Source organism: Bidens hawaiensis, unplaced genomic scaffold (genome assembly GCF_021521415.1).
Source record: "Bidens hawaiensis isolate Kalapana, Puna unplaced genomic scaffold, B.hawaiensis_p1.1 tig00011078_1, whole genome shotgun sequence".
NCBI classification, from domain to species: Eukaryota; Viridiplantae; Streptophyta; class Magnoliopsida; order Asterales; family Asteraceae; genus Bidens; species Bidens hawaiensis.
This window is the reverse complement of record NW_027491855.1, coordinates 19,316-44,675: the sequence shown is the minus strand read 5'-3', so window position 1 is coordinate 44,675 and position 25,360 is coordinate 19,316. Positions and strand designations below refer to the sequence as shown.

At 41.6% G+C, this 25,360-nt stretch overlaps 1 protein-coding gene across 1 annotated transcript; it reads right to left on the bottom strand.

Moving 5' to 3' along the window:
- Positions 1–10,929: 10,929 nt before the first annotated feature.
- On the bottom strand, positions 10,930–24,628 carry LOC143537043 (dihydropyrimidinase-like). The gene is made up of 13 exons (XM_077030905.1): positions 24,488–24,628; positions 24,240–24,383; positions 24,091–24,142; positions 14,379–14,648; positions 13,448–13,659; positions 13,248–13,368; positions 13,065–13,152; positions 12,925–13,003; positions 11,782–11,869; positions 11,671–11,711; positions 11,519–11,571; positions 11,269–11,425; positions 10,930–11,167 (listed from the first exon to the last, which is right to left on the bottom strand). Exons 1-13 carry the CDS (start codon positions 24,554–24,556, stop codon positions 10,976–10,978), a joined length of 1,566 nt encoding a protein of 521 aa, XP_076887020.1. The 5' UTR covers positions 24,557–24,628; the 3' UTR covers positions 10,930–10,975.
- Positions 24,629–25,360: the final 732 nt, after the last annotated feature.

Sequence of the window (25,360 nt, the reverse complement as noted above, 5' to 3'; positions counted from 1 at the left end):
AGTTGTTCATCTTGTATGGAGTCTTCTAGCACAACAGTGTCAGGAGCGGATCCTTTGGCCACGCCAGAGCCGCTAGCAGGAGCGGTATTCCCCGCGCCATCATCGCCGCCGCCAGCCCCTTCGCACTCGTCAAGTAAATTCTTTAGCGCACCAAGATCGGGCTGGTCAGCAAGCGCGGATATCTGCAAATCATAAGGAAAAATATGAGAAAAAATACTTGGAAAATAAATCAAAGTAATCTCATTAAAGTTAAAATACCTGCCCAAGGATGGGAATGGGAGTATTCAAATACTTCTCCCCCATCGCGGCCATGTCCGCGCAGGCAACGTCGCTCTGATAAGGGTATTCGGATGGGTTCTTCTTCAGCATCCCATATTCATAGCCATCCTTAAACCCTTCAGCTCGACCCACCAAGCGTGCGGCAGCGTTGCAATCCATCACAAGGGCCTGAAACTCGTCTGAATATTTCATCGCGAAAGCGCAACGAGTCATGCCCTGTGAGATTAGCCAGTGGCGATCCTGCGCGAGGCCAGCAACAGACGTCTCGAGGGCAGGAACCTGAGAGTTTAATAACTCAACAGTTTCCTTAGTCTTTCTCAGCTCCTCTTTGTCGGACGCTGCTGCCGCCAAGGTTTCTTCTTTTTCCGCCCGCGCAGCATCAAGTGCTTCCTGGCTAGACGCTGCCGTCGCCAAGGCTTCATCTTTATCGGCCTGCGCGGCCACCAACTCCCTCTTCAGGCACGCAACCTCACTCTCCAGTGATGATTTTTCAGTGATAGACTGGACAAGAGCTTGGTCACGCGCCTCCGCCTCCAGCTCCAAGTCGCGCGCTCTGCGCGCGTACTTGGCCGCGTCCGCCTCCGCCGCCTGCAGCTTTTCCCGCGCAGCCTGAAGCTCATGACCGCGCTTCACAAAGGCGCTGTTGGCACTCGCTCTGTTCTCACTGAGCTCTGCTTGGAGCTTCTCAGCTCTCTCGCGAGCATCAGAAAGATGCCAAGCAGACACCTTAGCCTCTTGCTTGGCTTCCGCAAGAGCATCACGTACTTTTACGTAATCAGAGCGAAGCTCTTGGGAGGCAGCAAAGAAGGCCGACCCAGCAAACATATGATCGTTGAGCAGGTCGTCGCGAGCGCGGTCCTCCTGGAACCTCCTTTCAGATGGAGGCACAGCATGAGCCCAGAATTCCGCACACACACCCATGGACTGAAAGGTGCTGTCTTCAGTTATATTCCATCTCGGGCGGTAAATGTGATCGGCTTCCTGCAAAAGCAAAGTAATTATCTAAGTTATCAAAACACTAAGATGGAAGTCCGCGTAGCGGAACAAAAAATAACCTATACCTGCGGGGATGAAGCAGAAAAGTCAGCGCCAGCCCCACGAGAAGGCTCCGCCGCGAAACAACGTGGCGCTGCAGGGCTGGCGCGGGCGCCATCGGAGTCTTCAACTTCAAACTCCTCATCCTCCTCTGAAATAGGCCTCTTCTCCTGCGACCTAGAATCAAAATCGGTCTCGCGAGGAGGGCTGTGCGCAGGAGGAGGTGAGGGAGGTCTCGACGCCGCCAGGTCGGCGCGCAAAACGGCCTCCTGCTCCTTAGTAATCCCGATGAGGGGAGATTCATCGCTTGCAGGAGCAGGAGCAGAGCCAACGGCGCTGGCACCGGCACCAGGAGTGCCGCCAGCAGCTTGTACGCCAGCTACAGCTTCTATGAAAAAATCAACAAAAAGAAATGGTTCATGACTTGGTCTAAAAGAAAGTCAGGAAAAAAGAGCGCAATACGTACCTTGGCGCAACTCCGTTCGCGAAGCAAACATCGCCATGAAGTCCATTCTACCCTTCTTTGAGGGTAAAACAGGGGACTTCGAAGCGACCTCCGGCGCAGACACGACATCTTGTTGCGCTGTCGCCGGCTCTACAAACATTTGAGTGAGCAAAGATTCATTAGTAATTCTATCAGAATCGCGCTCATAGAACCATAAAAGATAAGCAAAGGATAAGCAAAGTATACCTGTCGAAGGCGCAACACCGCTTCCCTTTTCCGCCGCGCGAATGGAGGAGGTAGCGCCACCATACCTCAAGTGGACAGGAGGTCTGCCCACTTTTTGAGGCAGGGAAGCCAAGGAAACCTTGGTGGTAAACTCCTGGGTTTTCCCAAATCCCCCCGCCTGAGTAGGAGGATCCTGAACAACAGGGGCAACATCTTTTTTCTGTTTCTTACTGGCCCCTGCGCCAGTTTTCCCCTTAGCTTTACGCTTTAGTTGGGGCGCCTCCTCCTCCTCCTCCTCCTCCTCCTCCTCCTCTTCCGCGAGCTCCAGCTCGTAGTTTTCGAGCGCATCTACAGTACACGCAACAGAAGTGTTAGCAAAATTTGTTATTATAAGGGAAAATGCATAACTACAAAGGCTTACCAGGCGCATCGCTGTCGAAGACAAATCCCAGATCAACAGGGATGAACATGTCATCAAAGCGATCAGGGAAACCAACCTCCCCAGCGCCGAGCGCGACGGAGCCACCCTCCATATGCTCATCATATGCGGCGTGGATATACTCCTTGGTGACTGCACAAAACAAGTCAAATGATATCAGCAAAAAGAATTATATTCGCGCAGAAAAAAAAGCAATGAGATAAACTTACACAAGCCGTCGACTTGGATAACGGGCTCAAGCGCGCTGTCCGCCCACCTCTTGCTCATACCAACCCCCACCAGCGCCTCCTCACAAATGTTCTTGGCGGGGGATGGTTCAGCGGTCAACTTATTAACCCAGGCGCCAGTTGGGTTCTTGAGGACACCCACATCCGCAGGCGCAGAAGTGATCGCGCGCATGGTCATACGGATGGGGATCACGCCAGCCCTGATATAAAAAAACCTCTCAGACCAGTCATGAAGGCTCTTGAATGAAACAGTGGAGCACTTCACCTTCTGACTGCGAGGAATGAAGGAGAACCAAGAATCTTGGATCTTGGGCTTATAAAAAAATTGAAAGCGCCGAGGGGTGGGCTCCTCGCGCTGGGATTTGCACATGAACTCAAAGTGAGTCATGCGCACAAGTCCAAACGGATGGACTTGGGATATATGAATCCCATAAAATTTAAGCAGTGCACCCACAAACCTTGTCATCGGGAGACGAAGGTTGCAGTGGGTGAAAAAATGGCTATAAAGGGATATATAGCCGGTGGGCGGGTCCGCCGCCGTTTGCCCGGCCCAAGGCAACATGCAGCCAACACAGGGAGAAACCCCTGAGAGGCGATAAGGCTGTCAAGATCAGCCTGCCTCAATTTGCAGGGGATTTCATTCCACCTCTTCACAGCCTTGGTCCTCCCTACCTCCTCCGATGAGACCTCAGCAGCCTTCTTCCCCTTGCCGGTCTTCTTCAATGTAGACATTACTAACGATTTTCTACGGCAATGGATGGGGGAGATTGTGTTGTCTGAGCTATCAGACATACAACTGTGACAACGAACAAAGATTGCTTCTGAATAACAGATATTTGGGAAGCAGAACAAAGGTAATCAGAAGACAAAGAAAGAAAAGCTCTGAATAATAAAGAAGAAGATGAAGGATAAAAAACTCTAAGGGCTGGCTTTTATAGGCCCAGGAGAGAGAAAAATGGGTGCTGATCGGACTTCACGCGCCCCCACTCGCAGGGGTAAGCCAACGGAAGCGCGACACGTGTCAATCACACTGTGTGAGGGGACACGAAAAGAAATAATACAGCTATTGCCAGAGTTCACGCGCCACCACTTGCAGGAACGGACCAATGCGAGCGCGACACGTGTTCCTGACACTCTGTGAGGGGACACGAAAGGCAACTGTAGCACCTCGAGCACACGAAAGGTCTGACACGTCTCCATCACGTACATAGACGATTCGTTTTCAACCAAAAGGATAGAATTTCGCGCAATGACGAGTAATAAGAAGAAAAAGACAAACCCCTACTAAAAGAGCAAACTGTTAAGTCTAACATCTATCTTGCCTCGCTCGCGCGAGACAAGACACACATTAGACTGTGGGGGCTTGAAGAGGTATGTACCCGCCTCAACACCGAGCAAGGCGGGTCAACCCACAAGATATAGACAAGAGGCTTGAAATCAAGACATTACGAAGGCACAAAGCCAAAACCTATGCGCATGGCGCATATCACATACGCTCAGGCATCATATGCCCAGGCACCACACATGCTCAGGCATCATATGCCCAGGCACCACATATGCTCACGCATCACATATGCTCACGCATCACATATGCTCACGCACATCACATCTGCGCGTGGCGCATCCGCGCGTGGCGCATATCACATGCTTGTGCATATCACATCTGCGCATGAAACATCTGCGCGTGAGAATAAAGAGAAGACCTCGCGCATCCTCAGGATAGGCGCATATCATACATGCACATAATCAACCTCGCCCTTATCCAAATCAGGATTAGGGCAACCTTGATTGTGCACGTCAGACAACCTTCCAGAAGGTATCTTTTTAAGGAATAAGAATATGCTGATGTTGATAGCTGCCAAATGAAAGGTGGACAACTCAGCATAACCCATGTGCTACCACGTGATTATAACCAATGAGAAAGCACCAGGTGTCCCAGAGGACACGTGGCGCAGAGCAATTGGAGGAGGCCAACAAGGCTGAGCCCAATCAGTGGAAAGCCTAGCACTATAAATACAGCATCAACTCCACAAGGAGAGACATTCATTCACATTCAATCATATTCAACTACATTCAATCACAGACAGTTACAGTCAGTAACAACATACAATCACATCCAATTTCAGAGTATTCAGCTATTAAGCAATACTCTTCAGATTTCCTTACTCAGATATTATTATCTTCTCCCACAAATACTTATTCTCACACCGGAGGGTTACCCCAAAGAGGACCCCTCTGTCCCTTTCTGAGGAGTAAGTTGACGGTGCTGTTCATTTTGTAGGTGGAAGAACACAGATCCAAGAAAACCATCGGTGAAATAGTATAATCACACCCGAGGAAAGTAGATCGTCTACCAGTGAGTCGATCCACGCTTCTTCATATATGCTTATAATAGTTAAGTGTTGCATACGTATAATATAACAACGACTATATATGCACCAGATAGATAACTAATGTATCAATTATAAGTGCTGCATATATGCAACACAACAGAATATATATGTATGTAATAGATGACCGCTACGTATATGTAATACAACATATTGCATATATATGTAATACACAAGTGCTGCAAATATTTCATACAAAAGACTTCATATGCATGTATTAGACAAGTGTTGAGTGTATGTAATACAACAGACTTTATATGTATGTAATTGATATGTGTTGCATATGCGTAATAGAATAACTTATGCATATATGTAACACAACATACTGTGCATGTACATAATAAACAAGTGTTGCATATGCATTGAATAGATAAGCAATGTATACATATAATACAACTGACTACGTATGCGTATAATAAATAAGTGTTGCAAATATGTAATATAACCAACTCTATATGTATTTAATATTTTAAGTGATGCGTCAATTATGCCTGCATATATGTAGTACTTGACAAATAATGTAAAATACACAAACTGACATCAATGCACGCATCGTCATAGCTTAATCAGTGTACAAATTAATATCTGTTAACACTCTAATACTACGTTCAACACTTTATATATGCAATATAGCTTTAAATATGCAGTAAAATACATCATTTATGAACAACATATATATAATATTCCTCTTATCATATAAGGGACCTAAATTGATATCAATATATGATACTTCATATATGCTCGTAAGTTTCACAAAAAAAAAAAAAAAAAAAAAAAAACAGAGCAGTAGTGCATACAATTGACACTTGTAATGTATGAATTGAACGATTACGAGTATGTACCTATTATTTGTTCATAAATTTCCTGCTTAATTTCGCGATTAACTGGACGCGCTAGATTATCGAATGACCAACACCTAATTGACACTAATAATGTTTGAATTGAATGACAATTGGAAATGTATATTATGTAATGCATATAGCATATACGCAAACATCATAACTACATGTATGTAACGCATCAAAACTGTATATACATTTAGTACACCAGTAATACATATATGCAAAATATATGAACCGGTCAATATGTGCATCAATCTACAAATTAATGTTCAACTACGCTATATCATTATTCGATTAAACAAACTAAACAAAAACAGAGTCTATCAAACGCGATAGCCTCTGATTTGTGCTCGATTGGTGTATAATAACCCCAATTGACACAGAAAATACGGGAAATCTACAGTTACGATCGCTTACCTGTTCGTGTTCTTTAGATTCATGCTTGATTTTGCAATCAATTTGGATGAACCAGACAATCGATTGACGAAAAATTGAAACCCTAGATCTGGGAATAAGTGAATTGATGTGAGTGAGTGATAAGAGGGAAAAAAGAAATGCTTGTATTTTCTTAATTCCAATATTACCCTCCCTCATTAAAAAAACCCATCAGCTTTTATTTTTCCCCTTCCCCCTTTTTTTAGCCTTTGATCTAATAAAATCAATGATGTTAGGAGTTTTCTAGTTCTCTCTTTAAGATGAGTTTTCTCTTGATCTCACTTCAAAAGTTGTATCACATAACGGTTTCACAAAAATGTATCAAAGAAACAAACAATAGTATTGAAACTAAAGTGGTTTAGTCAGACATAGTGGCTAAATTAATCAAAGCAAATACGAAACAGAAAAATGAAAAATAATAAACCTTACGAAACGAAAAAACTATAATAATTCAAACACCTCTCTATCTTCTTTTCTTTGTTGCCCGTCAAAAGTAAAAGCTTTAACAGATGTTAGTAAAGCCCAATCCACATTCGCTTTTTAATTCGTTTTATCGAAATCATGTACCGAATCTCCTTTTATTACTTTTCTGAAATTTTTGGGAGCAGCCCAATTTAAGCCCTCAAGCCCGAGTACATGGCTATTTTAATAACTTTCATTATTTGAAACCTAAAACCGACCAAAGCGATTCATGGTTTAGTTTTACAATCGGTTTTTATTGTTTACTTTCGGTCTATTGGTTTAAAATTTTCAAGCCGTAATGAACTGGCCGGAGAAAACAAAAGCAAACCGTAATATACAAATAAATAAATAAATAAACAAACATATATAGGGGTTGAATCAAATACAAATAAAAAAAACTCATACTAAACGTACGAACCAAATACAATCCGAAAAACTCACGGTGGTATAACTGTAATTATGTTACAATTTCAATTGAACGTCCAATTAAACGTCCTTGATCAATTAAACATGTTCATTTGAAGCATGAGATTAAAGGATTAGTATGTATTTAATTTTCGGCAATCGTATCAATTGAATTTTGCGTTGCTCAATTGGAGCCTGGGAATTGAAGAAATACATCAATAAAAGCTAATTGAATTTCCTAATTGTTTGATTTGTTGTTTTTATCGAGAAATCGTTGGATGTGAGTTTACAGGGCTTGAACCTCGTTCAGTCAATTTCCAGTAGAGGAATTTTATATTACATGTAGAGTAATATAAATTACATGTACAATAATAAAATTATATAAGTAGAAAATTATTATAGCACCAAATATAAGTAGAGTAATTGTTTTTATAATTAGAGTGATTATGTAACCATACATTGTGTCTTTAGATTTCAGGAGTAGAGTAATTAGTTTCTTAATTAGAGTAATTATGTAATTTTTAATTTTATAGTCGAAACATATAATTACACACATATGAATAATTACTCTATTTATACACAATAATTATTCTAGTTATAAAACAACCATGATAACAAAATTAATTAACCTATTTACAAAATGTAATTAGCCTTATAAGTAGAGTAATTATGCGTATGAGAAAAGGAATTACTTTGCAGTAGGGTTTTTTTTTTCTTTTGTGTAGTTTAATTATATTTTAACTAGAGTAATTATTTTTTAAAGTAGAGTAATTAGTTTTCTAAATAGTGTAATTGTTTTATAACTAGAGTAATATATTTATTCAGTGGTCCGAAGTTTCTAACTAATAGAAGGAAATTAATATCATCAAATTTGAAATCATGATTTGATTGTATATATTCATGATCTCATTATCAATTCGTGAAGATTGGTTTAAATTTATGAAGATCTGATAGCCATAGGTCAACAAAAAGTCAAAATCATTTTGATTGAAGCCGGAATTGATTTCTATATCAATGTTCATAAATTGAAGATCTATTCATATTCGATTTACATTCAATTGTTGATGCTAATTGATTTCAGATTCAAGATGAGAGATTCAGTTCAATCAAAAGCGAGCATTGGTGCAAATTAACAAAGCATAGATGGATTCAGTACAAGGAATTTGAAGATGTTTCTTCAACAAGAGAAAGATGCGACTCACATAGTGGCTTATGAATAATTATGAATTTGCCACCGTCTTTTTCTTCACTTTGCACGTTTAGCACAACTTTTTAGTTTGTATGTTAACTTTTCCTTATATATATGTGTGTGCAGTGTGTGTAGCTTACATACATGTATCTCATACGATGTGATGATGTGCATATATATGTAGCTTAGGCTAACTTTATATGCTTTATTTTGTTACTAATTTTTTTTTTCGTAAAGGTTAATTCAATAAAAAGACAATGACAAACTGTTGTTTAAATGTGACTTTCTCGAATTTTTCTAATATCTTTTAAGCTTTATCATGATAATCTGATATCTTCTCCTTCTACATGTACTTTTTTTTCCTAATATCAAGAGTTTACAAGTCGTTTTACATTTATATACATAGAAGTTTAACTTCCGTTCATTTCAAGGACCTTTTGTGATACATTTGAGTGAACTCTTAAAGAGTCTGTTAACAAAAATTTAAGATAAAAATTATGGTCTAGTCATATAGTACTTGTACCATTTGTGTGCCTAATTCTTACATGAAGCATGAACTCGATCGCATATTCGTATCAATGTCCCCCAGAAATTTAAGGAACATGTATCACATACGCTAAATCTAAGAAAATCTCACACGAATATCCTACCATAATGGGTATCGGCACATCAAATTTTAATGAATTTGAAAGATATCCTACTGAGAAGTAATCTTTATGGAACTTGTGAGGTGTCTATTTGTGTTAAGGCTCTGGATATGTAACTGCTTAAGATATCATCTTATCGCCTTATATAGAAATTATCGATAACTTTTTTTTTTACAACGAGTATTATATTAATTAAAAACTAAGATTAGCGGGTGGCTGACTAAGATAAGATTACAAAAAAGTCAAAGGAACAAAACAAAATACGAATATAGGAGAACAATGTCACATCTTCTACCATCCTTCATTACTTTTTGAATGCCAATCATTTATTGCCTTTCAAATAAACCAACAGATAGAGACAACTACAATTAATTATGATTGGTTCGTATGTGAATCCATAGAACAAGACAGAAGTGTGAAAAAAGTGATGCATTGATTTTGATTTGTAAATAAATATATTCCTTAAAAACAAATCAATGCACAAGTACATACAAGTAAAAGAAAAAACAATCGTGCAATGTACATTTATAAATCTGAAAGGAATTCTAGTCTAATGGTATATTGGTGGTGGGATAAGACTTAATGACCATAAGATCTTGGGTTATAATTAATTAGAGAACCAAAGCGTTTTCCAGTCTTCTTGCAACCAGATTACTAAACTTAGCTTTGAAACTAGGCCTGTAAACGAACCGAACGTTCGGTGAACTATTCGTGAACCGTTCGGCGGGAAGTTCGTTTATGTTCGTTTATCTAATAAACGAACGAACATGAACAAAAAATTTGTGTTCGTTTAATTAAACGAACGAACATGAACACATGTTTCGTTCGTTCATTTATGTTAATGAGCGTTCGTTTATGTCTGTTTATTCATGTTCGTTTATGTATTAATAAAAAACAATTAAATAATATCTAGATATGATCTGTTTAAAGGTTTTATATTTGTTAATTTGTGTTCATTTAAGTTATTTTAAGTTTGTTTGTGTTCATTTACATTTGTTCATGTATGTTCGTTTATCTTTGTTCAGTTATGTTGTTTTAGATTTTAAACAAACGAACACAAATGTCCCTTTTTAAATAAACGAACATGAACATAAATATTTGTTCGATCAAGTGTTCGTGTTCTTTTAAAGTTAAATGAACGAACACGAGCATGCCCTTGTTCGTGTTCATTCGACTCGTTTACAGGCTTTCATTATTCACATTGATGAATACATCGGTCTTAATCTCTAGGCTCTGCCGATTTTATTTGTGTTCGTTTGTGTTCGTGAACCGTTCGTGAACACATTAATTTCCTTAATAAACGAATACGAACATAAAATCTCATTCGGTAAGTGTTCGTAAACCGTTTGTGAACACATTATTTTCTTAACGAACGAACATGAACAAGGCCTTGTTCGTGTTCGTTCGGTTCGTTTACAGCCCTATTTGAAACCAAATTTGTCGGTCCAACTTTTTTTTTTTTTGAGAAATTCTTCTATGACTAACATATTTTATAAATTTATGATTTAAGCTCAAATCAATCAATAAGTCTAAAGATAACATTAACAAAATATTCCAAAGAAGACTAAATTATTTTGTGTTTTGATCAATTAGTGGATGGAGATTTCCTTATCTTTGGTCCGAAAAAATAATGGCCGAAAGTCAACAACTAGCATGGCTGAATTAATACAGAGAGAACTTACATACAAATCAAGTTCACTAAATATTCGAAAAGGCACTTATTATGTATGAGGCAACCGCAAGCATCGCACGTTCAGAAAGATGAACATGACGACTTTGAAGTCAACTCTAGCCGCTTTCAAGATGTGCGATAGATACTCTCGCTATCTCATAAGAATGGAACCAACAATATGTTTTCACAGTGTGATGTTTAAAAACGTCTATCTAGTTTTAATTTGTTTACATGTGGTCAAGTTGACCTCAAATAATCGAAGTGTATATCTTTTCCTTGCAACTTATAGAGACGGCTTGACTCGATTAACCGGAGCTTTAAGGGATGTAAGATAGTTTTCATCTGCTTTATCAATACCATGATAAAGATAATTAAAAGGAGGCATTGATATATACTTGCCAGACCCCGGAACCACCATTAATTCTTCATTTTCCCATACAATTTTTCCACCAGCAATTGTTACCTCAACCTTACCCTGAATGCACAATAAGGCAATCTTTTAGAACAAACAATTACATATAAACTTAATAATATAACATGTAGAGTTGGTAATTAGAAAAAGACCAAACGAATTACCTTCCCACATCTTCCTTCATATACATTCGTGTCTGATTTAGAATGATGAGATTTGGCACTAATGTGAAAGGTTGAATTTGGATTGAATATAATTATATCCGCATCGGATCCCGCCCGTATAGCACCTTTTCTTGGATATATATTGAACAACTTGGCACTGAAAAAAAGAAAAAAATTCTTCAGAATAACAGGTCAGAACGGGCAGCTTTTGATTTGGTTCGGGTGACTATCAAGTATCAACTCGTGTTACCATTCTGTACTTGTTACACGAACATAGTCAGTTACAGATAATTGACCAGATTCCTGAAATCAGCAAATTGAATTATTAGAATACCAATTAATTTGGATATTGAACTCAAAAAGTATTACACTTTCCAAACTACAAAGTAGATCTTATCATACCACCATTGTGTCCCAAACAAGATGCATCCTTTCTTCAAGCCCTGTGTAAATATAAACAAAATTGTAAAATACCCATTTGGTATAAGAAGGTTCTAAAACATGTGTTTATACCATTGACCCCGTTCGGTATTTTTCGGAAATCTTCGACTCCAAAAGACTTCTGTGTAGAATTGAAAGTGCAGTGATCTGTTCCTACAAGCTGGAAAACAGAACACATGATTAACCATCAAGAAACATGTTCGAAATTACAACATATGTTTTCCTTTCGGGCGTGTCAGGTAGCCAGTCAAGATGTGTATGGATGTAACTAGAAGTGTACAAAATACTAAATCCCAGTTCCAACTAGGGGTGTAAATGATCTAAGCCCAGCCCGAGCTCAACTAGGCTCGAGCTCAACGTGTTAACTTACAGAGAACTCAAGCTCAGGTCATTTAACATACAGAGACCTCGAGCTCAGCTCGTTTCGAGCTCTATTTCAAAAGCGCAAGCTCGGTTCGTGTGTAGTTTTTCAATCTCGAGTCCGGCTCGGTCTTGGCTCGTTTATCTATTAATTAAATTTTATATATATTCAAAATAATTTTATATAATTTTTATAACATAATATATATTACTTAGTTATTTTAATCATAACTTTATTATTATTATCTAAAAATAAATTTAATATTTTAAATAAAAACTATACAAATTGTATAGGCTCAGGATGCGAGCTAGCTCGAGCTCGATAAGTGATGCTCCGGCTCGGGCTTGTTTATTAAACAAGCTTATTTTTAAGCTCGAGCTCAATTAAGCTCGGGCAGATTCGAGCCTATAACGAGCCGGTCTTGAGTGACTCACAAGCAGATAGGATTGTTTACAACTCTAGGTTCAACCCAAACCGTAGGGTTGAAACCGGGATGTAATCCTATGGGTTGAAACTGGCCACACCAGAACTTTAACTTTCTTCAAACTGGTTCCAACTCAAACCAGTTTTGCCTTTTGTTGACCCAAATTGGAGCCGTTCCAATTGATATTATCACCATAATAATCAAAGTCTTTGAATATAGCGAGTTAGAAAATGTACGTACATTTTGTTTCGACTCAGTTTGACCCATTTGAGATTAAAAAAAAAGTAAAAATAAATACAAAATAAAAAATAAAAACACAACCCATTCATTTGTGGAGGGGTCAAAATTGCCAACTCTAATAAAGGGCACTCTAGAGCAGGAAAAACATGCACATATAAATATAAACATCAAGCAATTTATGTGAATAAACCTTTAAAATCCCAGTTGATAATGCTGCTTGAAGTGCTTTACCATGCCCTGATGCTCTTATTGGGGGGCTCATAACAAACCTAACGAAAAATCAGTTATTAGAAGTAAAATATTACATAAACAATAAAGATAGTCAATTACTTTGCTGCTGTGATAAAATCAGGATCCCATAGAACAGACTCATCAAGAACTAAACCAGAAACCACAGGCTCTCCGATAACTTTTTGCCCTGTAATTAAAAAAAATAGAAAATAAAAGATAAATGTCAACTGTGTTTTTACTTAAGTTCAAGATTTTTAGAGTTTTAACTTTTAATCCCCAAACCTGATTTGTGAGCCCTAGCTATTTCTTCCATGGCATCAATACTCATAACATGAACAACGTACAACGGTGTGTTCACAAAAGCAGCCAAACGAATTGCACGAGCTGTCGCCTCGCCTTCTAGCTGCAAGAATATATTTATTTGCATAATATAATATTAATTTATGTTAATGACTTAAAGAAATATATAATTAATAGCTTACCATTGGAGGTCTTGATAAAGCGTGTCCTTCTGGACCAGTAATACCGAGTTCAATCATTCTATTTTGTCCTTCAAAAACCGCATCTCCGTTTTCTGCATGAACCATTGCTAATGCACCGAGAGATTTGCATTTTTTAAGGCCTTCTATTAAAAGCTCATCACGGATCATAAGAGATCCCTTGTAAGCCATGAAAAACTTAAACGAGTTTATGCCTGTAGGTTGTGACGTAAATAAATACTTAAGTATTTAGTATTAGTAACATGCAGGGGCGATATTGTATACGTACGCCAAGAAAAACTTAATGGTTTGCATTAAGTCAATCTAGCTATAAAAGCAATTTTAGAGACCACCCAAGTATCACTTTCACTTAGTTCATGCCGATTTTGGCAAAAAGAAATTGCAGAAAAACTGCTAAATGACATAATGCCCTTTAAAATTAAAGCTTCTGGCACATCTAGAGCTGTAAATTTGACAAAAATGCCCCTGAACTACTCAAAACTAGGGTTGTTCTAAAAGCTCGCGGCTCAGGGGCATTTTTGTATGTTAAAAAGTTATCTGCCTTTTATATATCGATATGTGTAAAAAAAATTAACAAGCTGGCTCAAGCTGTTTACAAGCAGAGTGAGTGCAACTTTTCAGCTTGATAAAATAAACGAGCCAAGCTGGCATGTTTAGGCTCGAGCTTGAGCCCAAGCCCAACCTGCCTCGGCTCGTTTACAGCCCTACTCAATATTTGAGTAGATTCACAGTTACCTTTGTCATTTTACAACTGTAGATTTGACAAACGCTTCAAATTGGCATTTTGCCATTTAACTATTCTTTGAAATTGTTTTTACCAAATCTGGCATAAGCAAATCCAAAACAAAAACTTTGGAACTTGGTTGGGTATGCATACATTATCCGATATAACAAATGAAAAGAAAAAACAAACCTTTTTCCTTAACCATGATTTCCATCTCTTCAGAAACAACATCATCCCATTTAGTGATGGCCATATGAAACCCATAATCCATACATGATAACTTTGCTTTTTCAACATATGCTTCATATCCTTTAGTTAAGCTACCATGAACAGGAATAACAAAATCAATATGCATTGTTGTCCCACCAGCTAATGCAGCTGCTTGACCACTGAAAAAACTGTCAATAGTTTCAGTACCCATGAATTCCATGGCCAAATGTGTGTGAGGATCAATTCCTCCTGCAATATCATAAACCAGAATGAGTAATGTCATAATAATATTATTATGCGATAGTTTGCAATAAGCAAAATCCAACTACAACTAGGCCTGTAAACAAACCTAGTAAACATGAACGATGCATGTCCATGTTCATTCGTTTAACTTTATCCGAATAAACGAATGACCACGAACAACTAAACAAACGGAGTTTTCTTGTACGTGTTCATTCATTAAGATAATGAGTGTGTCTGTGTACGTTTATGTTCGTCGATAACAATACAAATGAACGGTTCATGAACGTAAACAAACAAACATAAATAAACATGATTGATTGAACACCAAATAAAAGTTAACGTGAACATTAACCTGTTGGGTACACTAACTGTAACCACCAACCGGTGATACTTTAATTTCATTAAACTAGAATAAATTGTAAGGGACCAAAAAAATTATTATGGATATATAAACGAACGCACTTAAAAAACATAAATGAATGAATGTTAACAAACAAACTTAAATGAAACGAACGTTCACGAACATAAATGAATGAACAGGGCATGTGTTTTATTCATTCGCTTACCTAAATGAACAAAAAACGGCGTCGTGCACTTCATTTATCAACTAAACGAATATAAACAAACTTCCAGCCGAACGAGCGTTCAGTTCATTTACAGGACTAACTATAATACAACATAATATAATATAATCATCCAACAATGGCACTCAATGAAAAAGATATTATATAACTGAAGAGGTAGGTCCCAGCAGAGCCCAGTTGGACCCGCAAGACTCACCTTGAAAAGGGACGTCTGCGCAGTTGAACCCGTAAGACTCCTTAACGGACGTCTGCGCGGTTGAACCCGCAAGACTTAACTAAAGGGACGTCTGCGCAGAAACCAATTGGATCAGCAGGACCCACCACGCTCAGAGACGTGACGTCCTTACGCGCAGTACGCAAGCTGTCCCCGCAGGAAACGCCTCCCAATGGTTTCCAAGTACTCCGCCTGTTCCCGCAGTTACGGATACCAGCCATCAGGGAAGGCTACCCGCGCAGCATGGCTACACGCACAAGGCTTAACTCATAATAATTCAGTAGTCACCTGAAGAAGGAATGAGCAAGCCGGGAACAGTCCCGCACAAAGGCGGGAGGGGGAATACTCCCGCCCAAATGAGCCAGTCCGTACGATACTGAAAGATCTTTTGTACTGTACCTGACGAGGTATGGGCAAAAGATCTGACCAAAGATACGACAGCTCATTGATAACAGTATGGCGAGCAGCATGCTCTTGTACTGTATGTCACTATTAGCCGCTGCCTACTCACCAACTCCTGTCATACCACGTGCATAGCCGGCAGTTGGTGGAAAAGGAATAGTACACAGCAGGCCTGGTCACTGTCAGCCGCTGCCTACCCACCAACTACCAGCATGGCACGTGCGTAGGCCACAGTTGGTAGAACAGGAATACTATTCAGCCGGCCACACCTCCTTGGAAACCTACCTTCGGCTATAAATACCCCAAATGGTATGATCATAAGATCATGATATACTATCTCGTATTACATATTATACCTGATATCTGCTCTAGCAATCTCTTAATATACATTTATATTTAAAGAGCAATCGAGTCTGATTCTCACGCCGGAGGGTGGTCACAAGGAGGAACCCCCCCTTCTCAGTGACGAGCTCACGGTGTCTGTTTTGCAGGTTATCAGAAGAACCATCTTTGCCGGGTCCAACCCCTCGTGGGAAACATCTATCTAACCCCCAGGTTACCCGTAATCTGTTCGGGGTCCGGTTAGTGTTTCTTCATTGGCGCCATCCGTGCATAAAAGCTAGAACTTCATTTCTTTTCAGTTTTTTCAAACTTCTGGAAAGATGGTTAAAGAAACCCCGGTAACCACAACCCCAGCTACTGGGGGGAATACCGGCGACTACACAGTATTTACGAACACTACCTCGGTTACCCAAGCTGGGGCAAGTGCAGTAAATTTTACGAACACTACCCCAGTTACCCAAGCTGGGGTAAGTGCAGTAAACCATCCCCTGGGATTCAGTAATACCCAGGTGGAAGGACAACAGACGAGACTCCCCCGCCAAACACTTGAACAAGTTAAAGCGTGGGCGGAGGCACGTCAGAAGGAATTCCAAGCTGAGTTGGATGAACGCTTGCGTTCCGTCCAACAGGCTGACGAATTTGGAAGCACTCGACAACAGCTCAACATGAGCAGTGAGTGCGAGTCCTCGGACGATGATCGGGAGGAATCCGATACCGACGCAAACCCTCGCATTAGGGCGAAAGGGAAGCGTAAGGAAACGGACTTCCAAACGAGAAGGAATTTCGGAGAAACCTTCAAACAAAGGAACGCGGGGGGAAACCCACGTGACTTCTCCAAAACCTTCAGACCAACTGTTGCAAACGCGGGAACATCCAAGTTTGCAAGGGACATTGCGGAAGCAATCGCCCCAAAAAGTGCCAAGCAGATGCCCAACATCGGCACTTATGATGGTATATCCGACCCAGATGATCACCTGAACAGATTCATAGCGGGGGCAACCGTCAGCAACTGGACGGAACCCACGTGGTGTTATATGTTCCAGATGACACTGGTTGGAGCGGCTAGAGCGTGGTTTGACCGTTTACCGGTCCACCACATCTATGATTGGGCGGACTTCCAACACAAGTTCAGCCAACACTTCAGTCAACAGAGGAAGTATATTGAAGAACAGTGGACGATCCTCAACTGCGTTAGAGATAAGGATGAACCTTTACTAGACTTCATCACTCGCTTTAACTCGAAAAAGCTGAGTCTGGGCGTTATAAGCGAAGACCTTGTTCGCGCCGCTTTCATCCAGGGCGCCGAATACCCAGAGCTTATCCGTACGTTGACGGGTAAAGATGGCATGCCATCCACATGGGATGCCATCATGACGGCAGCCAAGCGCTTTGCCGAAACGGAGAAGCAACTGGGTGGGAATATGCCCCAGACTACAAACTTCTACACGCAGAGGACCAGAGAAAACGTCCAGACCGCCTGACAAAACAAAAGGAGGAAGCCAAGCATGTGGCAGTCAAGGGTAAACTTTGACACCTCATCCAGCTCTCGCTCCTTAGTAGGCGGAAGGGGTAATACACACCCATCAAGCCGACACCCCAGGTGGACGCCTCTCACGAAAAGCGTCACGGAGATATTTGCCACTGAGAAACTCCCATGGCCAAAAGCTCCAACGGTCCGACAACGACCTGACGCGGATCAAAGTAAATACTGTGACTTCCACGGCACAAAGGGTCACACCACTGAGAAGTGTTCATCTTTAAGGGATATTATCGAAACATTCGTCAAGGAGGGCAAACTTACACACCTGGTGGCATCAATCAGGAATAGAGGGAAGAATGACAACCGATACAAAAGCAACGGACGAAAGCCCGTTGACATCAGCATTCACATGGTTCGCGGTAACATCAGAGGAAGAAAAAGACGGACGACAGAACCATGCGCATGGAAAGAAGCTGAGGTGCGCTTCCCGCGAGTGCCAGGAGGACCCAGCAAAGAAGGCCCTATCGTCATCAAAAGCCAGCTGGGGCACTACATCACTTCCCGCACTCTTGTTGACAACGGTGCCTCGTCAACAGTTATGTACAGGCAGTTCTTTGACAAGCTAAATGATGAAGACAAGGAACGCTTGGAAACGGTCTACGCCTCGATGGAAGGGTTCGACGGCAGCACAAACATCCCTCTGGGTATCCTATCTTTCCCCGTCACTCTCACAGACGGAAAACACTCCCGCACAGAGGATGTGGACTTTGTCGTAATGAGGAAGCCACACCACACCTACGACATTCTCTTCGGGAGAGACGGGATGGCAAGATTCAATGCCGTAGTATCTTCAGTCCACGGCATGATGGGATGGCCAACAGCTGAGGGCGTGGCGATGGTCACCGGTATTCCCCAGGTATGCATCGCATCTGTCTCAACACCCAAACCAAAGATGGCTAAACCCACCATCACCGAACCAGAAGAATGGGCTTTTAATGGCAAATACCCCGACCAGGCGGTTACCATTGGCCCAACAATAACTGATCCTACGCGCACATTACTCAAACGCTTACTACAAAAAAACGCTGACATCTTCGCATGGAAACCAGCAGACATGACTGGTGTACCTCGAAGTAAAGCAGAACATAAGCTCAAGTGTGACCAGGCTTTTACGCCAGTCATACAAAAGCGTAGAGTAATGGGGGCGGAACAAGCTAACGCGTGTAGAACCCAAGTCAAGGAACTCCTTGACGCGGGCATCGTACGCGTTAGCAGATATCAAACTTGGGTTGCAAATCCCGTTATGGTACCGAAGTCTAACAAGCAATGGCGCATGTGCATAGATTTCAAAGACTTGAACAAAGCATGCCCCAAAGATTGTTACCCGTTACCCGAAATTGATCTTAAGGTAGATTCGTTAGCACCGTTTCGCCTTAAATGCTTCCTTGATGCGTATAAAGGGTACCATCAAATCCACATGGCCGTTGACGATCAGGACAAAACCGCATTTCGGACGCCCGATGGCACATTCTGTTATCAAATGATGCCATTCGGACTTAAGAATGCCGGGTCCACATACCAACGCCTGATGGACAAAGAGTTTCATGCCCAAATTGGGAGGAACTTGGAAGTACACATGGATGACCTGGTCATTAAAAGCCTTGACCCAGAAGCGATGTTGAAAGACATCGAAGAAACATTCAACACACTCAGAAGGATAAACATGAAGCTCAACCCGAGCAAGTGTTCCTTTGGGATGGAAGAAGGGAAGTTCTTAGGAGTCATTGTTACAAAAGATGGCTTCAGAGCGAACCCTGAAAAGGTCGAAGCCATTATCAAAATGGAATCACCTACTACCATCAAACAAGCTCAGACACTGAACGGACGCCTAGTTGCACTTAACCGCTTCTTGGCAAATCATGCGGATAGGTCGTTCCCATTCGTGTCGACGCTGAGAAACTGTTTAAAGAAAACGCACTTCCGCTGGACACCAGAAGCGGAAGCAGCTTTTCAGGAAATTCGGTCACGTTTGATCGAACTCCCAACGCTCACAGCACCAGAAGCGGGAGAGGAATTAATCCTAAAACTCTCCGCCACAGATAGAGCAACCGGGGCCGTCCTGTTAGTCGAGCGAAAAGGCATCCAGATACCAATTTACTATGTTAGCCGTCTCCTAACAGACGTCGAAACTCGGTACTCTACCCTGGAAAAATTAGTCTTAGCACTTGTACAGGCTTCACGCAGGCTAAGACGATATTTCCAAGGTCACCCAATCACTATTCTTACCAACTTCAAACTTGCAAACGTTTTAGGCAAACCCGAACTTTCGGGACGCCTAGCCAAATGGGCAATAGAATTGGGAGAATACGCGATAAAATACAAGCCAAGGCCAGCTATAAAAGGCCAGGTCTTGGCCGACTTTATTGCCGAAGTCCCCGCATTGCGGGAGAAAGAGTGCCAGGACGAGGCTCAACCCTCTCCAGCACTAGACATCGATGAAGTCTGGCGACTTTACACTGATGGAGCGGCCAGCAGCGAGGGCTCCGGCGCAGGGTTAAAACTTACCAACCCAGCAGGCCAAGAATACACTTATGCTATTCGACTAGACTTTCCAAGTACGAATAACGAAGCTGAGTATGAAGCATTCTTGGCCGGGTTGAGGATTGCGCGAAAAATGGGAGTAAAGAACTTGGAAGCCCATGTGGATTCCATGTTAGTTGCCAATCAGATAAACGGGACGTACACGGCCGTAAACGACACAATGGCCCTGTACCTCGCTCAAGCAAAAACCCTCATGCGCGATTTTAATGATTGTAAAGTCATACACGTCAAGCGTAGCGAAAACAAATCTGCGGATGCGTTAAGCAAGCTTGCGTCATTAGCTTTCACTCACTTGGGAAAGGACATCCGCATTGAACTGCTTGGAGCACCATCAGTCCCACACAAGGAAGTCTGTGTCATCCAAACCGGCACAGAAACGTGGATGACACCAATAATAAATTACCTTGCGGCGGGCATACTACCAGAGTCAAAAACAAAGGCAAGAAAACTACGCTGTAAAGCACTGAACTATCAACTCATCGATGACATCCTTTACAGACGTAACTTTCTTGGCCCCCTCCTCAGATGCGTTGACGACCAAGATGCCAACTACCTCCTAAGGGAAGTACACGAAGGCATCTGTGGGATACATGCAGGTCCACGCGCAGTTGTAGCTAAGCTAAACAACGCGGGATACTTTTGGCCGGGGATGCATACGGATGCACTGGCGTACATCAGAAAGTGCAGGTCTTGTCAGCTCTACGCACCCAACACGCATCGCCCGAAGAATGAACTTGTTCCAGTCACCTCTGCATGGCCATTTCAGAAGTGGGCCATCGACGTGACAGGCCCATTTCCCACAGCAGCAGGGAACGTCCAGTTTCTAGTGGTCGCCATCGACTACTTCACCAAGTGGATAGAGGCAAAACCCTTAGCCCAAACGACCGCAAAACATATCAAAAAATTCATTTGGGAATTTATCATTTGTCGTTTCGGGCTTCCACAGAATTTGGTAAGCGATAACGGTACCAACTTTGCTGACAAGAAACTACAACAGTGGCTTAAAGAACTTCAAATCACCCACACCTTTACCTCGGTGGCGCACCCGCAGGGTAATGGTGAGGTGGAAAGAGCAAATAAGAGCATCGTCGACGGCATAAAGAGAAGACTATTGGAACACAGATCCGGCTGGGTGGACGAAGTTCCACACGTACTTTGGGCACATAGAACGATGAAAAAGGCAAGTACGGGAGAAACCCCGTTCAGCCTTACTTATGGCACTGAAGCCATGGTCCCGGTCGAAATTGGTTTACCCTCACCAAGGGTCATGATTCAACCAGAGGACAATAATGCGGAAAGACGGTTAGACCTTATGCTAACCGAGGAACGCAGAGACTTAGCCGCAATGCGTGAGGAGAACTACAAACGACAAATGCAAAAGTACTACAACACGCGGGTAAAACTCTGCAACTTCAATGTAAGAGACTACATATTGCGTAACAACGAGGCTTCGAACCAAGATCGCCCAGGAAAGCTGACCCCTGTCTGGGAAGGTCCGTACGTTATCAAACAAGTGCTGGGAAAGGGCGCATACCGGCTCGAAAGGCTCGATGGCACTCCCGTCCCAAGAACATGGAACGGAGCTCAATTACGCAAATGTTACATGTAGATCAATTCCAAATTTGTAAAGGCCCAGAGCCACTTCTAATGGAAATGATTCTCCTTAGAACATTGACGCTGATGATTTTACATTTATACTTATAAACTTTCCACACGGATATGCCGGTCTTCACCGCATAATTACGAGGAAAGTCGTTGCGTGGGGAAGGCGGCAAAACCCGCATAAACCCAAAAAACGGCAAACCTTCACGCAGGTCAGTCATAGGTAAACTTTGGTCATTCCACTAAATGAAAGTGCCGGTCCTAACCGCACAAATCATAAGAAGAAACCGAACCTATTGACAACCGCGCGTCGAACGGTTAACTTATCCAAAGCACTGGGAAAATTGCTAAAATAAACTAAAATATGCATGCGCAATTCATGTAACGTTTATAACGCGTCTTAAAGATTCAAAAGTAAGCGGGAAAATACCCCTTACCTTGGCAACCAAGTAACTATAAGACGGGTGCGGGTACAGTGTCAAGGCAAAACCCTTCACATACTTAGCACCCGCAGGGAATTGAAGCCAAGAATACCTCGGCAACCAAGTAACTATAAGACGGGTGCGGGTACAGTGTTAAGGCAAAACCCTTCACATACCTAGCACCTGCAGGGAATTGACGCCAGGAATACCTTGGGAGTAAAGTAACTATAAGACGAGTGCGGGTACAGTGTCAAGGCAAAACCCTTCACATACCTAGCACTCCGCAGGGAAATGAAACCAAGAAGGATCTTCTGGGCCATGCTTGCGCAAACGGGAATAACATCCCCGCATAGCGGGAACGTCGAGAACTAGATTGTTTGAAGCTTCAAGATGGAATTGGTGGTTTTAACATAATTGATCACTATGTTCAAAACTACCAAAACCTCATGGAGAATCTACACAAGAGATACTCAACGCTCCTGACTTGCGAGGAGGTTACAGACCTACCCGCATCATACCCAAAGATCAAGCAGAACAGTGGGAAATTCTGCGTGACATTAGGACTTCCGCGGGAAGAATCCCCATGGAAAACCTTAAAACTAAACCCTTTTCAAAAACCCTTTGCTTAAGTCCAAAAGTTCACCTCACTTTATTAAACATTCATGAGAAGAACATTGGACTGGGGGGACTTGAAGAGGTAGGTCCCAGCAGAGCCCAGTTGGACCTGCAAGACTCACCTTGAAAAGGGACGTCTGCGCAGTTGAACCCGCAAGACTCCTTAACGGACGTCTGCGCGGTTGAACCCGCAAGACTTAACTAAAGGGACGTCTGCGCAGAAACCAATTGGATCAGCAGGACCCACCACGCTCAGAGACGTGACGTCCTTACGCGCAGTACGCAAGCTGTCCCCGCAGGAAACGCCTCCCAATGGTTTCCAAGTACTCCGCCTGTTCCCGCAGTTACGGATACCAGCCATCAGGGAAGGCTACCCGCGCAGCATGGCTACACGCACAAGGCTTAACTCATAATAATTCAGTAGTCACCTGAAGAAGGAATGAGCAAGCCGGGAACAGTCCCGCACAAAGGCGGGAGGGGGAATACTCCCGCCCAAATGAGCCAGTCCGTATGATACTGAAAGATCTTTTGTACTGTACCTGACGAGGTATGGGCAAAAGATCTGACCAAAGATACGACAGCTCATTGATAACAGTATGGCGAGCAGCATGCTCTTGTACTGTATGTCACTATTAGCCGCTGCCTACTCACCAACTCCTGTCATACCACGTGCATAGCCGGCAGTTGGTGGAAAAGGAATAGTACACAACAGGCCTGGTCACTGTCAGCCGCTGCCTACCCACCAACTACCAGCATGACACGTGCGTAGGCCACAGTTGGTAGAACAGGAATACTATTCAGCCGGCCACACCTCCTTGGAAACCTACCTTCGGCTATAAATACCCCAAATGGTATGATCATAAGATCATGATATACTATCTCGTATTACATATTATACCTGATATCTGCTCTAGCAATCTCTTAATATACATTTATATTTAAAGAGCAATCGAGTCTGATTCTCACGCCGGAGGGTGGTCACAAGGAGGAACCCCCCCTTCTCAGTGACGAGCTCACGGTGTCTGTTTTGCAGGTTATCAGAAGAACCATCTTTGCCGGGTCCAACCCCTCGTGGGAAACATCTATCTAACCCCCAGGTTACCCGTAATCTGTTCGGGGTCCGGTTAGTGTTTCTTCAATAACGAAATAAAAGTTTCAATAATCATTATTGAAGAACAAACTTTACCTGGCATAACAAACTTTCCTGTGGCATCAATAACTCTAATTCCATCAGCAACCTGCAGACATGAAACTCATAGAAACAATTAGTTACAGTTCATCAGATAGTAAAAAACTCATAAACAAGCCAACTACAAAAGTCAACTTCTGAATTACCTTAATATTAGGTCTAACATCAACAATGAGTCCATCCTCTATATATACATCAGCAACCTCCTGATGATCAGCATTTACAACTGTGCCACCAGCTATTAATATCTTCGACTCCGAATCGCAATATCCGAGTCCAGACTCACATATCTGTAGATTCAATTATCACATATACGTAACCTAATTTTGTGAAATTGTTCACAGTCAACCATTTATTAGTAAAATAAACTATAAATTGAGCAAATTAATAGTACCTGGCTCAGTCCAATTAACGGCGATAGTGAGATTGAAAGCAGGAGTATTAGTGATCGCAAACGCGCCATTTTCGTACGGAAGATTTGAATCTGTAAACTGATTTTTGAACTGTGGGGTTGAAAGCTTAAAGATAGATAAAGATGATTGACTTGTTACAGGTTTAAATAAATATAATAAGTGAATTACAGAAATGATTCCTGCCAATAAATATATGCCAAATTGCCACGCAAACCAATTAAACTGTTTGGTGAGTATGGGGCGGGTAGGATATTAGGTGAAATCCGGCTCGATTATTCGAAACATGTTTAGCCAAAGCACATGCTATTCGGATATCATTTGGGTTTGCAGAATAATCTGTTAATTCACTAATTATAATTAGCTCTATGTTTTTAATTACTTTGGGTAATAAATTTATATAAAAGCTAAAATAGGACAAAAATGTATTCGAAAATTCCAATGGCTAACTTTTAACAAACTAACGGATATATTGGATACCTTATACGTGTGATGTGATTTTACAATCAGATATGAGATTGAGATTATCAATGTCTGTCTCGTTATATTTGGGTATTGCATTGAAATTGTATCATAGTCAAGTTCAAGCTCACATTTTCAGTTTGGTAGAATGTTTCAAGCCGATCCGGGTCATTTATTTTTTAGCCTGATTGACCCTTGCTTGACTAAGCCCACCACCTAAACAACCCTGGGATCTAATGTTTACTTAATCTTTCTTATAAACTTACATTAGTATGCTTATGTACGTTTAATTCCTTTTTCTTATACTACTAGCATGGATATTTGGAGATATTTAAGAAGTATCCATAATTGTTTTCTTATGAATATTTTTAGTTGTGAAACATTAGTGTAATAGA